Source organism: Hyperolius riggenbachi, chromosome 8 (assembly GCF_040937935.1).
Source record: "Hyperolius riggenbachi isolate aHypRig1 chromosome 8, aHypRig1.pri, whole genome shotgun sequence".
In the NCBI taxonomy this organism is placed as follows: Eukaryota; Metazoa; Chordata; class Amphibia; order Anura; family Hyperoliidae; genus Hyperolius; species Hyperolius riggenbachi.
In genome coordinates, this window is record NC_090653.1 from 286,092,477 (window position 1) to 286,109,792 (window position 17,316).

A 17,316-nucleotide genomic window follows, 5' to 3' on the forward strand; every position below is an offset into this window, starting at 1 on the left:
CAGCACAGAGTATATCAGGGGAGGAGAGTTAGAAGAAGGAGCAGAGTCCTCCAGCAGCACAGAGTATATCAGGAGAGGACAGTTAGAGAGAGGAGCAGAGTCCTCCAGCAGCACAGAGTATATCAGGAGAGGAGAGTTAGAGGAGGGAGCAGAGTCCTCCAGCAGCACAGAGTATATCAGGAGAGGAGAGTTAGAGGAAGGAGCAGAGTCCTCCAGCAGCACAGAGTATATCAGGAGAGGGGAGTTAGAGGAAGGAGCAGAGTCCTCCAGCAGCACAGAGTATATCAGGAGAGGGGAGTTAGAGGAAGGAGCAGATTCCCCCAGCAGCACAGAGTATATCAGGAGAGGAGAGTTAGAGGAAGGCGCAGAGTCCTCCAGCAGCACAAAGTGTATCAGGAGAGGAGAGTTAGAGGAAGGAGCAGAGTCTTCCAGCAGCACAGAATATATCAGGAGAGGGGAGTTAGAGGAAGGAGCAGATTCCCCCAGCAGCACAGAGTATATCAGGAGAGGAGAGTTAGAGGAAGGAGCAGAGTCCTCCAGCAGCACAGAGTATATCAGGAGGGGAGAGTTAGAGGAAGGAGCAGAGTCCTCCAGCAGCACAGAGTATATCAGGAGAGTTAGAGGAAGGAGCAGAGTCCTCCAGCAGCACAGAGTATATCAGGAGAGGAGAGTTAGAGGAAGGAGCAGAGTCATCCAGCAGCACAGAGTATATCAGGAGAGGAGAGTTAGAGGAAGGAGCAGAGTCCTCCAGCAGCACAGATTATATCAGGAGAGGAGAGTTAGAGGAAGGAGCAGAGTCATCCAGCAGCACAGAGTATATTAGGAGAGGAGAGTTAGAGGAAGGAGCAGAGTCCTCCAGCAGCACAGAGTGTATCAGGAGAGGAGAGTTAGAGGGAGGAGCAGAATCCTCCAGCAGCACAGAGTATATCAGGAGAGGAGAGTTAGAGGAAGGAGCAGAGTCCTCCAGCAGCACAGAGTATATCAGGAGAGTTAGAGGAAGGAGCAGAGTCCTCCAGCAGCACAGAGTAGATCAGGAGAGGAGAGTTAGAGGAAGGAGCAGAGTCCTCCAGCAGCACAGAGTATATCAGGAGTGGAGAGTTAGAGGAAGGAGCAGAGTCCTCCAGCAGCGCAGAGTGTATCAGGAGAGGAGAGTTAGAGGAAGGAGCAGGTGTCCTCCAGCAGCACAGAGTATATCAGGAGAGGAGAGTTAGAGGAAGGAGCAGAGTCCTCCAGCAGCACAGAGTGTATCAGGAGAGGAGAGTTAGAGGGAGGAGCAGAATCCTCCAGCAGCACAGAGTATATCAGGAGAGGAGAGTTAGAGGAAGGAGCAGAGTCCTCCAGCAGCACAGAGTATATCAGGAGAGTTAGAGGAAGGAGCAGAGTCCTCCAGCAGCAAAGAGTATATCAGGAGAGTTAGAGGAAGGAGCAGAGTCCTCCAGCAGCACAGAGTATATCAGGAGAGGAGAGTTAGAGGAAGGAGCAGAGTCATCCAGCAGCACAGAGTATATCAGGAGAGGAGAGTTAGAGGGAGGAGCAGAATCCTCCAGCAGCACAGAGTATATCAGGAGAGGAGAGTTAGAGGAAGGAGCAGAGTCCTCCAGCAGCACAGAGTATATCAGGAGAGGAGAGTTAGAGGAAGGAGCAGAGTCCTCCAGCAGCACAGAGTATATCAGGAGAGGAGAGTTAGAGGAAGGAGCAGAGTCCTCCAGCAGCACAGAGTATATCAGGAGAGGAGAGTTAGAGGGAGGAGCAGAATCCTCCAGCAGCACAGAGTATATCAGGAGAGGAGAGTTAGAGGGAGGAGCAGAGACCTCCAGCAGCACAGAGTATATCTGGAGAGGAGAGTTAGAGGAAGGAGCAGAGTCCTCCAGCAGCACAGAGTATATCAGGAGAGGAGAGTTAGAGGGAGGAGCAGAGTCCTCCAGCAGCACAGAGTATATCAGGAGAGGAGAGTTAGATGGAGGAGCAGAGTCCTCCAGCAGCACAGAGTATATTAGGAGAGGAGAGTTAGAGGGAGGAGCAGAGTCCTCCAGCAGCACAGAGTATATCAGGAGAGGAGAGATAGAGGAAGGAGCAGAGCCCTCCAGCAGCACAGAGTATATCAGGAGAGGAGAGATAGAGGAAGGAGCAGAGTCCTCCAGCAGCACAGAGTATATCAGGAGAGTTAGAGGAAGGAGCAGAGTCCTATAGCAGCACAGAGTATATCAGGAGAGGAGAGTTAGAGGGAGGAGCAGAGTCCTCCAGCAGCACAGAGTATATCAGGAGAGGAGAGTTAGAGAGAGGAGCAGAGTCCTCCAGCAGCACAGAGTATATCAGGAGAGGAGAGTTAGAGGAAGGAGCAGAGTCCTCCAGCAGCACAGAGTATATCAGGAGAGGAGAGTTAGAGGGAGGAGCAGAGTCCTCCAGCAGCACAGAGTATATCAGGAGAGGAGAGTTAGAGGGAGGAGCAGAGTTCTCCAGCAGCACAGAGTATATCAGGAGAGGAGAGTTAGAGGAAGGAGCAGAGTCCTCCAGCAGCACAGAGTATATCAGGAGAGGAGAGTTAGATGGAGGAGCAGAGTCCTCCAGCAGCACAGAGTATATCAGGAGAGGAGAGTTAGAGGAAGGAGCAGAGTCCTCCAGCAGCACAGAGTATATCAGGAGAGGAGAGTTAGAGGAAGGAGCAGAGTCCCCCAGCAGCACAGAGTAGTATATCAGGAGAGGAGAGTTAGATAGAGGAAGGAGCAGAGTCCTCCAGCAGCACAAAGTATATCAGGAGAGGAGAGTTAGAGGGAGGAGCAGAGTCCTCCAGCAGCACAGAGTATATCAGGAGAGGAGAGTTAGAGGGAGGAGCAGAGTCCTCCAGCAGCACAGAGTATATCAGGAGAGGAGAGTTAGAGGGAGGAGCAGAGTCCTCCAGCAGCACAGAGTATATCAGGAGAGGAGAGTTAGAGGGAGGAGCAGAGTCCTCCAGCAGCACAGAGTATATCAGGAGAGGAGAGTTAGAGGGAGGAGCAGAGTCCTCCAGCAGCACAGAGTATATCAGGAGAGGAGAGTTAGAGGGAGGAGCAGAGTTCTCCAGCAGCACAGAGTATATCAGGAGAGGAGAGTTAGAGGAAGGAGCAGAGTCCTCCAGCAGCACAGAGTATATCAGGAGAGGAGAGTTAGATGGAGGAGCAGAGTCCTCCAGCAGCACAGAGTATATCAGGAGAGGAGAGTTAGATGGAGGAGCAGAGTCCTCCAGCAGCACAGAGTATATCAGGAGAAGAGAGATATGCATACTTTGTTCCAGTTACGATGCCTCTCTCCTCAGTGGATCTCTTCTGTGTTGCAGATGTCTCCCGGGTTTGGGACAGCCTCATTGAAGCCAAGCATGTAGTAAGTGACAATTGAAATTCTTTTAAAGAGACCGCGAGGTGAGAGTGATATGGAGGCTGCCATTTTTATTTCCTTTTAAAGGAGCCATCACCCGTTTCTGCGCCTGCGCAGTACACCACAGACAACGTGGCCGTGATTGACAGCAGCGCTGGCGCAGGCGCAGTATAAGGCCGACCCGCGGGTCGGGCTCAGTACCGGCGGGGACACCGGGCCACGGGCTGCGAGCGGAGGTGCGTCGTCGGACATGTCGCCGGAAAATAGCTTGAGGATGCCACGGGTAAGTAGATCGGGGGGAGGTGGGGTCACTACTGCAGCCAAAGAGATCAGCTGGACAGCCAGGCAACTGGTTTTGTTTAACAGGAAATAAATATGGCAGCCTCCATATCCCTCTCACCTAGGGCTCACTTTAAGTTTAGGAGGCTTAAAGTTTATTGATAGCTTTTTATGCAATCATTAATTCTACGATTCCAAAAATGTAAATACTGTATATAAACCCTTATTAGGGACAGAGACAGCTGCACATTTTGTTTATTTTTGATATGAGCTAATTAGTCAATCATGTGATAGCAGTGTAACGCATAAAACCATGCAGATACAGGTCAGAGGATCAGTTAATGTTCACAGCAGTCTCTGGAACGGGGAAGACGTGATCTCATAGATTTTGGCTGCGCCATGATTGTTTGTGACAGGCAGTATTTGTGCAATGGCTGATATCCTGGCATTCTCACGCATCACACTCTGCAGAGTTTACCCAAAATGGTGCAAAAAATGGACAAAGTATCGAATCTGATCAAAGAGGGATCGTATGGCTGCCTTTACTGAAACCGATTCACAATTAACCCCCCCCCCCTCCCCGCATACATTACCTGATCCGGACAGCGCGTGTCCCCCGGTCTCTGCTGCCTCTTCTCTGCGCTGGGCTCCAGGGCTCCATCTTCACTTTACTTCCTGTCCGGGGAAGTTTAAACAGTAGAGGGCGCTCTACTGTATAATTAAACTTCCCCCGACAGGAAGTAAGTGAAGCCAGCCGGAGCCCTGGAGCCCAGCGCGGAGTAGTGACAGCGGGGACACGCGCCGGAGGAACAGGTAATGTATTGCCGCTAGCGTCATCGTCGGACATTCGAACGCCGCTATCGTTGCACTCCCGACCCGCAGGCGATCGAGCGAAATCTTCCGCACTGATAGATCGATGGGAACGATCGATTTTGGATGGAAATCGATCATTCAGTCAGTGTTTGCGCAGTTTGCTCAGTGATCGAATCTGCTGTATATAGTCGGGAAATAGTATAAGAGTATGGGCCTCTTAAGTGTGAATGATAGAGGATGGCCCAACTGGATGGAGCTGACAGACAGGCTGCAGAAACTGAGATAAGCACTCTGCGATGAGCAGAAAAGGATGAGTGAGAAAAGTTTTGAGAAAGCCACGGTCTGTGTCGCAGCACACGCCACAACAGATCCTTGTTACTCAAAATTGCTCATCCTTACAGAAAAGCACCTCGGAATTCCGGACACGTCGCGCCACATCGTCCAAGAGCAGGAAGCTGGGGTCACAGCGGCCTCTGTCGCACTCCGACACTTCTCGCAATCGCCATTATCTATGTGCGGTTGTGTTTTCCTGAAGTCAAGGCGAGGAGGAATTGCATATTACCGTGCTTACCCTGCTGTTTTTGTTTCCATTGATTGCGTTACATTTTCATGCAAGCTGTAACTATTGGCATCTAATTGACTATTGCTGTTTTTAAAAGGGAACCTAAACTGAGAAATATATATATTTTTCCTGTTAAAATAATACTAGTTGCCCGACTCCCCTGCTGATCCTAAGTCTCTAATACTTTCAGCCACAGCCCCTGAATAAACATGCAGATCAGGTGCTCTGACTGAAGTCAGACTGGATAAGCTGCATGCTTGTTTCAGGTGTGTGATTCAGTCACTACTGCAGCCTAAGAGATCAGCAGGACTGCCAAGCAACTGGTATTGTTTAGAAGGAAACATCCATATCCCTCTCAGTTAAGGTTCTCTGTAAAGTGAACCTGAGGTGGGAGTGATCTGGAGGTTGCCATATTTATTTCCTGTTGAACAATACCAGTTGCCTGGCAGTCCTGCTGATCTCTCTGGCTGCAGTAGTGTCTGAATAACACCAGAAACAAGCATGCAGCTAATCTTGTCAGATCTGACAGTAACATCATAAACATCTGATCTGCTGCATGCTTGCTCAGTGGTCTGCAGGGAGGGGGGGTGGAAATCCAAGTATTAGAGAATGAGAAATGATTGCTGCATTCAGAACCCTTGTGTGCAGGGCCAGGCCAAGGCAGAGGCTAGAGAGGCTCCAGCCTCAGGGCGCAGTGTAGGAGGGGGCACAGAATTCATTCAGCTGTCATTCCTAATTGTGTTTGAAGCAGAAAGAAATAAGAAAAGGGGATACATAGCAGTGACTGCAAGCCAGATAACTAGAGATTAAGGTGTAGGGGAGGTTGTGGGCCCTGTGGCCCTCTTAGTCTAACAGCAATCAGTGTGTGACGGCTGGGGTGGGAGGGATGGGGAGGAGCCTCTTAGTATAATAGCAATCAGTGTGTGACGGGTGGGGTGGGAGGGATGGTGAGGAGCCTCTTAGTCTAATAGCAATCAGTGAGTGATGGCTGGGGTGGGAGGGATGGAGGGGCGCACTTTGGTGTCTCAGCCTTGGGTGCTGGAGGACCTTGTCCCGGCTCTGCTTGTGTGTTGCTACTAGCTGTGTGCATCCATATCATCAGTATTCAGCCTCGGTTAACAATCTGATTGGTAGACCGTCTTGTATTCAGACATGCTATGTCGCCTACATATGTAGTACATTGCTCACATTGTCATAGGGGATCATTAGTTGGCTTTAGGTGGCCATACACTGATAGATTTGCAGCAGATTCCACCACCAGATAGATTTCTGTCAGATGACTGTCAGGTCGAATCTGACAGGAATGTATCTGATGTGTGCCACACACTAGGAAGAGATTTCCAATAAATCTATTGGAAATCTATTGAAAATCGATCTAAATGCATTATTGGACCATTAGATCCAATGCAACTCTATGGGCCATGGATCTGCTGCCAGCCTGACCTAGATCTTCTATCCTGTCAGATCAAATCAGCCGCAAATCGATCGAATGGGGAATTTAATAGAATCGATTTCTGATCGATGACTGAAATCGACCAGTGTATGGGCCCCTTAAGAATGGCGGTCTAGTCTGTGTACAGTAGCTGAAGGGTTTTTACTTCTCTCTTAGCTAAGCAAATACATACCGGTACTCTTTATTCCCCATTGTATGCAGTGCCTCCATGCAGGGCTTTATTGCTAGAAACCCCAGTGAGCTTTGCAAACTCATGCTGGATCCAAAACATAAAATTTTTTGGCCAATCAACCTGCCCAATCGATTATTTCCAGCATGCAGGGCTGTGGAGTCGGTACAAAAATCTTCCGACTCCTCGGTTTATGAAACTACGACTCCGACTCCTTAGTCTAATACTTAACAGGGATGTGGATTTTGTACAAAAATCATCCGACTCCTCGACTCCAACTCCTCAGTTTCTGAAACCACGACTCCAACTCCGACTCCGGGTGTGTAAAAACCACGACTCCACAGCCCTGCCAGCATGTCCAATCTGTAGATCGATCGATCAATTTTTTTTTTTTTTGCGATTTTCTGACTGATTTCCGTTCGTTTCTACGGAAATCGGTCAGAAAATCGCTAAAGAAATCGATCGATCTTCAGATCGGACATGCTGGAAATAATCAATCGCGCAGGTCGATCGGCAAAAAAATTGTATGGTGTGGATCCAGCCAGCATTAGAATCCTGGCTGCACCTTGGATTTCAAATGTAAATTAAACTGTTTAGTACAAGTAACTGACACTAAAGGTGCATACACACATCAGACTATAGTCTTTGGAAAATGAAAGATCACAGACCAATCTTACCACCCTTCATGTAGTATGAGAGCCATACTCTACACAGTCTATTCTATGGAGCTGAACTCCACATCAGACAGAAATCTTTGCAAGATGCTGCACACACAGATGCTGTACAGACACAAAAGATCAGTATCTGCAAAAGATCTGTTCCTGCCAAAAATCCATTCCTGCAAATTGCAATGATAGTCTATGAGATCTGCACATCATCATACACACATGATTTAGCTGACATTCATCTGCAGATCAGATCCACCAGGATGGATTTTCAGATCTGCAGATGATTGCTTGATCTGCAGATGAATGTCAGTTAAATCATGTGTGTATGATGATCTGCAGACCTCATAGACTATCATTGCAATTTGCAGGAATGGATTTTTGGCAGGAACAGATCTTTTGCGGATACTGATCTTTTGTGTCTGTACAGCATCTGTGTGTGTAGCATCTTGCAAAGATTTCTATCTGATGGGGAGTTCAGCTCCATAGAAAAGACTGTGTAGAGTATGGCTCTCATACTACATGGAAGGGGGTAAGATTGGTCTGTGATCTTTCTTTTTCTAAAGACTATAGTCTGATGTGTGTATGAGCCTTAAGACAAATAACACTCCTTATCAAAGTTAACACGCCTTATCAGAGTAGCACAGCAAACTTTTGCCTGCTAATTGGCAATGATGAGCGCTCCACTCATCCTGCCCTGAGCCCCTGCGGGTTCGTAGCGCTTACTATACTACTCTGATAAGGCGTGTTCACTTTGATAAGGTGTGCTAACTTTGATAAGGCATGCTATTTGTCTTAGTGAATCAAACCTCTATGTGAGGGCATTCTTTGTTTTTCTTCTTTATTCACTTTCTGTATTTTCCGCACATACTGGAAGCTTTCACTGATTTCTGAACTTAGTTGCAGAGGATCGAGAATAAAGTGGATCTTCAGAAACGCCGTCGTTCTCGCGGTCAGAAGGTGCGACAGAGGCTGGACATGGGCGGAGACTTATATCCAGGTGAGTTCCACTTCTTCCAGCAACGCAATAGAAATCGGAACTCAATAATAAGGTGCCTGCCCATGAATGGTACAATGTGGTATGAACGATTCTACTGTCTATATTGCTGTATATTGGTATTTAGCCCCGCCCTCCCAGTGATGTCACAGCCTTGGCTGTTTAGCCATGCAGGATTCTCCTCCTAGAGCATTCTAGGAGACCAGAGATCTTTTCTACTGGCTTTAGAACTCTCAGAGGAAAGATTTTGCAACGGGCAAACTCTGACTAAATAATTTATACAGTATTGTAAAAAAAAAAAAAAAAAAAACCAATTTTATTCATCATGTTATTTTGATTACATTTCCTCTTCAAGGGGTGTCAGTCTCTGATCAGGACATTGTATGATTGTAATGGTAATTGTCCCAAAGGTTGGTTGTGGATTGACTTGTCTGTACACACAACCTGAGATTTGAGAGGAAAGTCAGAAAACGAGATCTGAATCCTAAAGCCTGGTACAAACGTTCAATTATGATTGGCCAACCACTGGCTAATTTTACCACCTCCATATACTATGAGGGTTTAGCTACACGTCACTAACTGCTCATATTATTCAATTCAATGATTGTTGACCCTCATATGACATAGAGGTGGTATAATTTGTCACTTATTGGTTAGTCTTAAAGGGAACCAGAGCTGAAAATATAAAGAAGTTATACATACCTGGGGCTTCCTCCAGCCCCATACGGGCTGATCGATCCCACGCCGCCAGCCTCCTCTGCCCGCAGCTACGAGAACCGGCTCTGCGCTGATCCGTCAGTCGGAGCCAGTCTAAGCGTAGCAGAGGTGCGCTCTTTGCGTATCTCTGCGGTAGTGTATGGAGAGATACGTAGAGGGCGCACTTCTCCTGCGTAGTGCGGCTCCGATGATGTCAGCAACAGGAGGCGGTTCTCGTAGCTGCGGGCAGCGGAGGACGGCGGCGTGGGATCGATCAGTTCGTATGGGGCTGGAGGAAGCCCCAGGTATGTATAACATCTTTTTCATTTTTTCACCTAGGGTACATCTCTGGTATCCTTTAAAGACTACACAGCAAGCTCATGGTGAAACAGCACTCCCAGGGGTGTGTAAAGGCGCGTACACACGCCAAACTGTAGCGATTAGCGAACGACGGGTCGTCAGACCCTCCCGCTGGGCGGACGTTCTGCCGACAGTAGGACCTCTGTACACGCTGTCGGCAGACTGATAAGACTGTTTCTGACAGATCCGTTCCGCAGTCTGCCGACAGCGCGTACACACGCCCTACTGTCAGCGGAACGTCCGCCCAGTGGGAGGGTCTGACAGACCCGTCGTTCGCTACAATATGGCGTGTGTACGTGCCTTAAGGGGCTACAAAGTACCACAAATCCCTCTTACTAAAATGTTAAGCAAGAATGGCAGGCTCCATGTTTCAGGCTCAGGCACAGCCCTGTGACCGGGCATTGCGGAGTGCTGTGTGTACCCGGGCTGCCCGCCAGCCTTTGTTTGCTTCTGATTATGCAGGAATATTATCTGTGGCTGGAATGCCATGCTGGGCATGCTGTGACCTGCCCGGGTTGTGGCCATTAGATGCCCCAGCGACCGGCCGGTGCCAGGCAGCAGAGGGGGCAGAGGAGACGCAGCACAAATCACTCACTGACAATCTGTGATTCCAGGCCTGGAACCCGCTGCAGCAGACGACTGTGATCCGATCTGTCCTGAGGGAGACACACAATCTGACGGTAGGGGAGAGCGTACCTTCACCTTATACAGGTAAGAGCAACAACCGGACTCACCAAGAGTTAAAGGAGAACTGTAGTGAGAGGGATATGGAGGCTGCCATATTTATTTCGTTTTAAACAATACCAGTTGCCTGGCAGCCCTGCTGATCTATTTGGCTGCAGTAGTGTCTGAATCACACCAGAAACAAGCATGCAGCTAATCTTGTTATATCTGTCAAAATTGTCAGAAAAACCTGATCTGCAGCTTGCTTGTTCAGGGGCTATGGCTGAAAGTGTTAGAGGATCAGCAGGATAGCCAGGCAACTGGTATTGCTTAAATGGAAATAAATATGGCAGCCTCCATACACCTCTCTCTACAGTTCTCCTTTGAAGAAAACCTGTAACAAACAAACAAAAAAACCTCCCCTGGGGGGTACTCACCTCGGGTGGGGGAAGCCTCCGGATCCTATTGAGGCTTCCCACGCCGTCCTCTGTCCCACGACGGGGCCGATAAAGCTCCCCGAACGGCGGGGATGTAAATATTTACCTTCCCGGCTGCAGCGCAGGAGCAGTATCGACTCTCCGCTCGAAAATATGCGGAAATAGCTGATCGCTGTCGGGCCGTTCTGCTGCGCTCCTGCGCCATAGAGCGGTCCCAACAGAGATCGGCTATTTCGCCTATCTCCGTGTGGAGAGCTGCAACAGCGCCCCCTCCTGGAGCCAGGGAAGGTAAATAAATCAGCGCTGGAAAAAAATCGAATCCCACCAGTGGAAAAACAGCACCGCGATCCGGCAAAGTGGGCGAGATTTTCATATTGACACATGCCTAGTGGAAAAGTGCCCTAAGCTTGATCACCGATTTTAAAGAAATGAGCCATCCCAATGGTTTGTGACGAATGTATCGGAGTACGGTTGAATTTACGATGGCTGAACGACGGTCCGACAATTGGATCGTTAGCGGAAGCGTGAAAATAAGTACCTGAAAGGGCGGGATTAAGCAGATGTGAGTAGTTTGAATGGAGCGGTCATTTGACATTGTTCAGTATGAACGACTAACACCGATTATCATCAGGACAGATTGGTCTTCATGTGTGATAATCGGTGTATTTTACTGTTGCTGTTACTGTTTGGACGCTCGTTCCGAAATCGGCTGCCGTACCGCCACACACCCGACCAGCCAACTTCAGCTGACATCTTGCGGCATGCGCGATCGACAATGTGACCAATTTTCATCCCGAAATTGGTCGCTTTGTCAGTTGGGCATACACTTGGAGGCACCGATTTTCATCCAATTCTATTATAATAATCAAACTGGATGGTCAATCTGCCACCAAGTCACCTGATGTATGGCCACCTTAATGCTTCACCAATCAACACAGAGATACAATAAATAGAGTGTTTTTGCTGCTGTCCCTGGAAAAAATCCCCAGCTTCCTGTCCGGCCAGGAAGGAAGTTATAACGATCGCAAGTCGGGACAGGAAATTTGGGCGCGGGGGTCTATTAACATGGCGCCTATGGGGCAGACAATCTTCCATGTTACCCGATATTTATTGCGTATAACGGTAAAGGCGGTGCGGTTATTGGTGGGTTTGGGGGCGGAGTCAGGCATCGGTAGAGGGAGGGCTTGTGTGAGAGTAGGGTTTAGTTTAGCCATAGTAAAATATTGGTGAAATTTACCAATATTTTACTATCTGAATGACCACTGCCCAATGTAAATAGCAGGCGGCTATTTCCAGCGCTCTCATTCTGCGTGTGCGACCTGTCACTCAAGTCTGCCATAATAATACAGACCTGAACCTCTGTCACTGTCTAAAAGTATTTTTTCTTTTTTATGGGATGTTAACAAAATAATGGCTGTGGGCTATTTTGATGCATCTGTTCTGGAAACATTACCTTTGGAAAAGTCAGTCACGTGACCCAGAGATCACATGACCCAGAGATCTACGCACATCGTATAGAGTAGGGATTATCGATGAGATGCAAACAACTCAGAGTTGATGCAGAATTTTTTCAAACTTCTTTGTAAACCTATGCAGTTTAAAAATGGATCAGCTGACCGAAGCAGGGGTGGGAGTGGGACAAATACGTTTTCAAGCTGCATAAATTAGCACTGAAAATTTGCATAAATCTTCAGCATCCACTTAGAATTACTTGCATCTCGTTGACAGAATGGGAGGGTCTTCCTCTGCAGATAGTCATCACCTGACTCCGCCCAGCTCCTCCCTCTGCTCTCTCCTGTGCAGCATATGGATGATGTGGGTGGGGTCAGCTCACTGGCTTCTCAGCACCTCCCTGACTGCCTGCTATTGGTGGTGATGATGGGATAGGGGAGGAGTTTGGACAGCTCAACTGATTGCAGTTCAGTCTAACCAGGCTTCATCTGGTATTAGCACAGAATGTCAACATTTTAAACGCAGGCAGCAAAAAACAAAACAAAAAAAACATTTTTAACTTTTATTTTACACTAATCAAAACTTTTTTCTTTTTATCCCTCTGGACATCCTGGACTTTTCCTTTGCAGTGACACACTTAAAGGGGGACTGAAGAGAGAGGTATATGGTGGCTGCCATGTTTATTTCCTTTTAAAAAATTAACTTACCTGGGGCTTTCCCAAGCCGTCCTGTGCCCTCCGGTCTCCCTCCGCGGCTAAGTTTCGTTTTCGGCCGACTGCCAGCCGTCCTCCGGCAAAGCCTTCTCTTCTTCCACATTCTCCGACATAAAGCGCGTCATTCGGACGAGCTTTACGGCTGGGTATGCGTTCCATGGACGCGCTTTACGTCAACGAAACTTAGCCGCGGAGGGAGACCGGAGGGCACTGAAGGACCGGCGCGGGCACAGGACAGCTGCAGGAGGCTTGGGAAAGCCCCAGGTAAGTGGATTCCCCCCCCCCCCCCACAGTTAAATATGGCAGCCTCCGTATACCTCTTACTTCAGTTCCCCTTTAAAAAAGTAATCTGGAGGCCACCATAGCTGATCTGCTGGCAACTGGATCATCCTTAAGGCAACAAAGGCAGTTGCCTAGGGCCTGGAGAGAGATTAGTAGCCTAGCCCTAGTTGATGATAGTGCCCCCCTCCCCTCTCCCACTATTTCTTACCAAAAAAGTCCATCAGGGGTAGGCCCAGAGTTACTTCTTTAGAGTCCCATTTCACCTTAATTGTCTCCGCCCCCCTTCCTTTCATATAGCCCAAGGCTTTGGTAGGAGCCCACAGGAAGAGTGGCATAAATTGTTTTATATGAAATGTGCCCTACTATGATGGTGCTGTGTAACATGGGAAACCATTTCACTTGTCTACAAACTTGAAAAGATTCCTGTCAACTTTTTTATTTTTTATATAATATTTCACTTCACTTTGTTTTATTTTTCCTTATATTACTTTGCATTTGAATTTCTTTATTTCTTCTTTTTTTTTTGAAGCAGAGGACCAGATGGGCGCCGTGACAGTCCAGTATCCATATTAAACCCTCACCTGGGTTCCTCCCGAAGAAGCTGGCCAGCTTGGTCTCCAGGTCGTGAGACGCCGCCGTATCTGGTTGACCATAGTTTGGGTAGGAGAAGTTTACAAACATTCGCTCCACACTCCTCTTCTGAAAACACCCCTGAGATGGAAGCCTACGATGCTTTAGATGCCACCAGAACCTTGGAAGGAAGTATGGATCAAAGTCCAGAGGTGACCAACCTGGAGATGCGTTCAGAAGATCTGGAGCCAGTGGTCGCCCCTCACCTCGACGCTTCCCCCTCAACCCAACACATTCAAGACCAGATTCCACGTTTTCCTGCAGAGGAGGCCTTCAGGCCCCTCCTGTCTCCGAAAATTGGCCATTTTGCGCAGAGGTTGGAGTGCTTGAAGCGCAGATCTCCTGGGAGCAAACTGGACAGACTGAAGGAAAAGATTCGTGAGCAGAAGAGACGCCAAGAAGCACTAAGGAAGAATGCAATGAAACCCACGCGTCGACCAGAACTCGCCCGCAAATGTGTGACCGCGCAGAATATCCGCAAGGTGACGTTTGGCCCGCCGCCCCCCGTCTACAAAGGTAAGAATGTCCTCGTCTTTCCCTCTTTGACGAAATCCTGAGAGTTTGTCGGTTTAATTTACTCCCGGGGACACTCCATCCTTCTAATTGTCAGCCGGATTAGATCTATGACTTCTCACTTCATTGAGATGGGAAAATATTTTGAGTGAGGAATATTTCAATTTCTTATCGAGCTGGAAGCGGCATGTGCCAGAAGCCCATTTGTCAGGCGGTGGTGGCCGGTGTGTACTCTAGATGAACTGGCGAGGAGGACAAGGCCAGGGGAATGCAGAGAGAATGTCAAGTCTTATGGAAACTTTTTTTTGAAAAAAAAACTTTTAAATAAACTTAAAAAAAAACAGTTGGTTTGATGTCACAAACTGGTTTATTTGTTTACCCGAAAAGTCAGATCCCTGCCTTTATTTAAAGGACAACTGACCTGAGAGGAATATGGACGCTGCCATATTTATTTTATATTAACCAATTCAGATTGCATGGCTGTTCTGCTGATCCTCTGCCGCTAATACCATATCCATAGCCCCTGAACAAGCATGCAGGAGATCAGGTGCTCTGACTGAAGTGTGACTGGATTAGCAGCATGCTTGTTTCAAGTGTGTGATTCAGACATTACTGCAGCCAAAGAGATCAGCAGGACTGCCAGGCAACTGGTATTGTTTAAATGGAAATAAATATGGGCGCCTCCATTCAGTTCAGATATCCTTTAAAGGGTGAAACCGTGAGAGGTGATTGGGTATTGTGGGAAGCAGGTCTGGGCTGATTCTAGACTTTTTACTGCCTGAGGCAAACTTGTGAGGATGTGTGCCCCCCCCTCCCCCCTTCCCCCCACGATTTGGAATGAACGCACAGCACCTGAGAATTTATTCTGCTTCATGTAAACATTGCTGCATCTTAACACAATAGCACACTGGCTGGCTGTGATTCTGTGACAAACAACCTGCTCACCCTCAGCCACTCAATTCCTCCTTAGTCAGGACAACAGTGCCACCTCCTTCCTTCTGCTGTGCAAGTCACATGACACACTGCTGCTCTCCTGCCTCCCCCCTCCTCACTCACTGTCAGATTCCTCACACAGCACAACAAGCTGCTTTTCCCCAATGCTGCTCTCCTGCCCCCAACCCCCACTCACTGTCAGACTCCTCACACAGCACAACAAGCTGCTTTTCCCCAATGCTGCTCTCCTGCCTCCCCCTCCTCACTCACTGTCAGACTCCTCACACAGCACAACAAGCTGCCTTCCCCAATGCTGCATTCCTGCCTCTCCTGCCTCTCCCCTCCTCACTCACTGTCAGACTCCTCACACAGCACAACAAGCTGCTTTTCCCCAATGATGCTCCCCTGCCTCCCCCCTCCTCACTCACTGTCAGAATCCTCATACAGCACAACAAGCTGCTTTTCCCAATGCTGCTCTCCTGCCTCCCCCCTCCTCACTCACTGTCAGACTCCTCACACAGCACAACAAGCTGCTTTTCCCCAATGCTGCTCTCCTGCCTCCCCCCTCCTCACTCACTGTCAGACTCCTCACACAGCACAACAAGCTGCTTTTCCCCAATGCTGCTCTCCTGCCTCCTCACTCCCTGTCAGATTCCTCACACAGCACAACAAGCTGTTTTTCCCCAATGCTGCTCTCCTGCCCCCAACCCCCACTCACTGTCAGACTCCTCACACAGCACAACAAGCTGCTTTTCCCCAATGCTGCTCTCCTGCCTCCCCCCTCCTCACTCACTGTCAGACTCCTCACACAGCACAACAAGCTGCTTTTCCCCAATGCTGCTCTCCTGCCTCCCCCCTCCTCACTCACTGTCAGACCCTTCACACAGCACAACAAGCTGCTTTTCCCCAATGCTGCTCTCCTGCCTCCCCCCTCCTCACTCACTGTCAGATTCCTCACACAGCACAACAAGCTGCTTTTCCCCAATGCTGCTCTCCTGCCTCCCCCCTCCTCACTCACTGTCAGATTCCTCACACAGCACAACAAGCTGCTTTTCCCCAATGCTGCTCTCCTGCCCCCAACCCCCACTCACTGTCAGACTCCTCACACAGCACAACAAGCTGCTTTTCCCCAATGCTGCTCTCCTGCCTCCCCCTCCTCACTCACTGTCAGACTCCTCACACAGCACAACAAGCTGCCTTCCCCAATGCTGCATTCCTGCCTCTCCTGCCTCTCCCCTCCTCACTCACTGTCAGACTCCTCACACAGCACAACAAGCTGCTTTTCCCCAATGATGCTCCCCTGCCTCCCCCCTCCTCACTCACTGTCAGAATCCTCATACAGCACAACAAGCTGCTTTTCCCAATGCTGCTCTCCTGCCTCCCCCCTCCTCACTCACTGTCAGACTCCTCACACAGCACAACAAGCTGCTTTTCCCCAATGCTGCTCTCCTGCCTCCCCCCTCCTCACTCACTGTCAGACTCCTCACACAGCACAACAAGCTGCTTTTCCCCAATGCTGCTCTCCTGCCTCCTCACTCCCTGTCAGATTCCTCACACAGCACAACAAGCTGTTTTTCCCCAATGCTGCTCTCCTGCCCCCAACCCCCACTCACTGTCAGACTCCTCACACAGCACAACAAGCTGCTTTTCCCCAATGCTGCTCTCCTGCCTCCCCCCTCCTCACTCACTGTCAGACTCCTCACACAGCACAACAAGCTGCTTTTCCCCAATGCTGCTCTCCTGCCTCCCCCCTCCTCACTTACTGTCAGACTCCTCACACAGCACAACAAGCTGCTTTTCCCCAATGCTGCTCTCCTGCCTCCCCCCTCCTCACTCACTGTCAGACTCCTCACACAGCACAACAAGCTGCTTTTCCCCAATGCTGCTCTCCTGCCTCCCCCCTCCTCACTTACTGTCAGACTCCTCACACAGCACAACAAGCTGCTTTTCCCCAATGCTGCTCTCCTGCCTCCCCCTCCTCACTCACTGTCAGACTCCTCACACAGCACCACAAGCTGCTTTTCCCCAATGCTGCTCTCATGCCTCCCCCCTCCTCACTCACTGTCAGACTCCTCACACAGCACAACAAGCTGCATTTCCCCAATGATGCTCTCCTGCCTCCCCCTCCTCACTCACTGTCAGAATCCTCATACAGCACAACAAGCTGCTTTTCCCAATGCTGCTCTCCTGCCTCCCCCCTCCTCACTCACTGTCAGACTCCTCACACAGCACCACAAGCTGCTTTTCCCCAATGCTGCTCTCCTGCCTCCCCCCTCCTCACTTACTGTCAGACTCCTCACACAGCACAACAAGCTGCTTTTCCCCAATGCTGCTCTCCTGCCTCCCCC

The 17,316-nt window shown here is 49.3% G+C and overlaps 1 protein-coding gene across 1 annotated transcript in view; it reads left to right on the forward strand.

Annotated features, from left to right (window-relative positions):
- Positions 1 to 12,331: 12,331 nt before the first annotated feature.
- The window catches only part of CCDC187 (coiled-coil domain containing 187), a 136,367-nt gene continuing 131,382 nt past the window's right edge, over positions 12,332 to 17,316 (forward strand). Inside the window, exons 1-2 of the mRNA XM_068248019.1 lie at positions 12,332 to 12,388; positions 13,422 to 14,038. Of these exons, the coding sequence (XP_068104120.1) occupies positions 13,609 to 14,038 (430 nt within the window). The 5' untranslated portion in view covers positions 12,332 to 12,388; positions 13,422 to 13,608. The remainder of the gene's footprint in view (positions 12,389 to 13,421; positions 14,039 to 17,316) is intronic.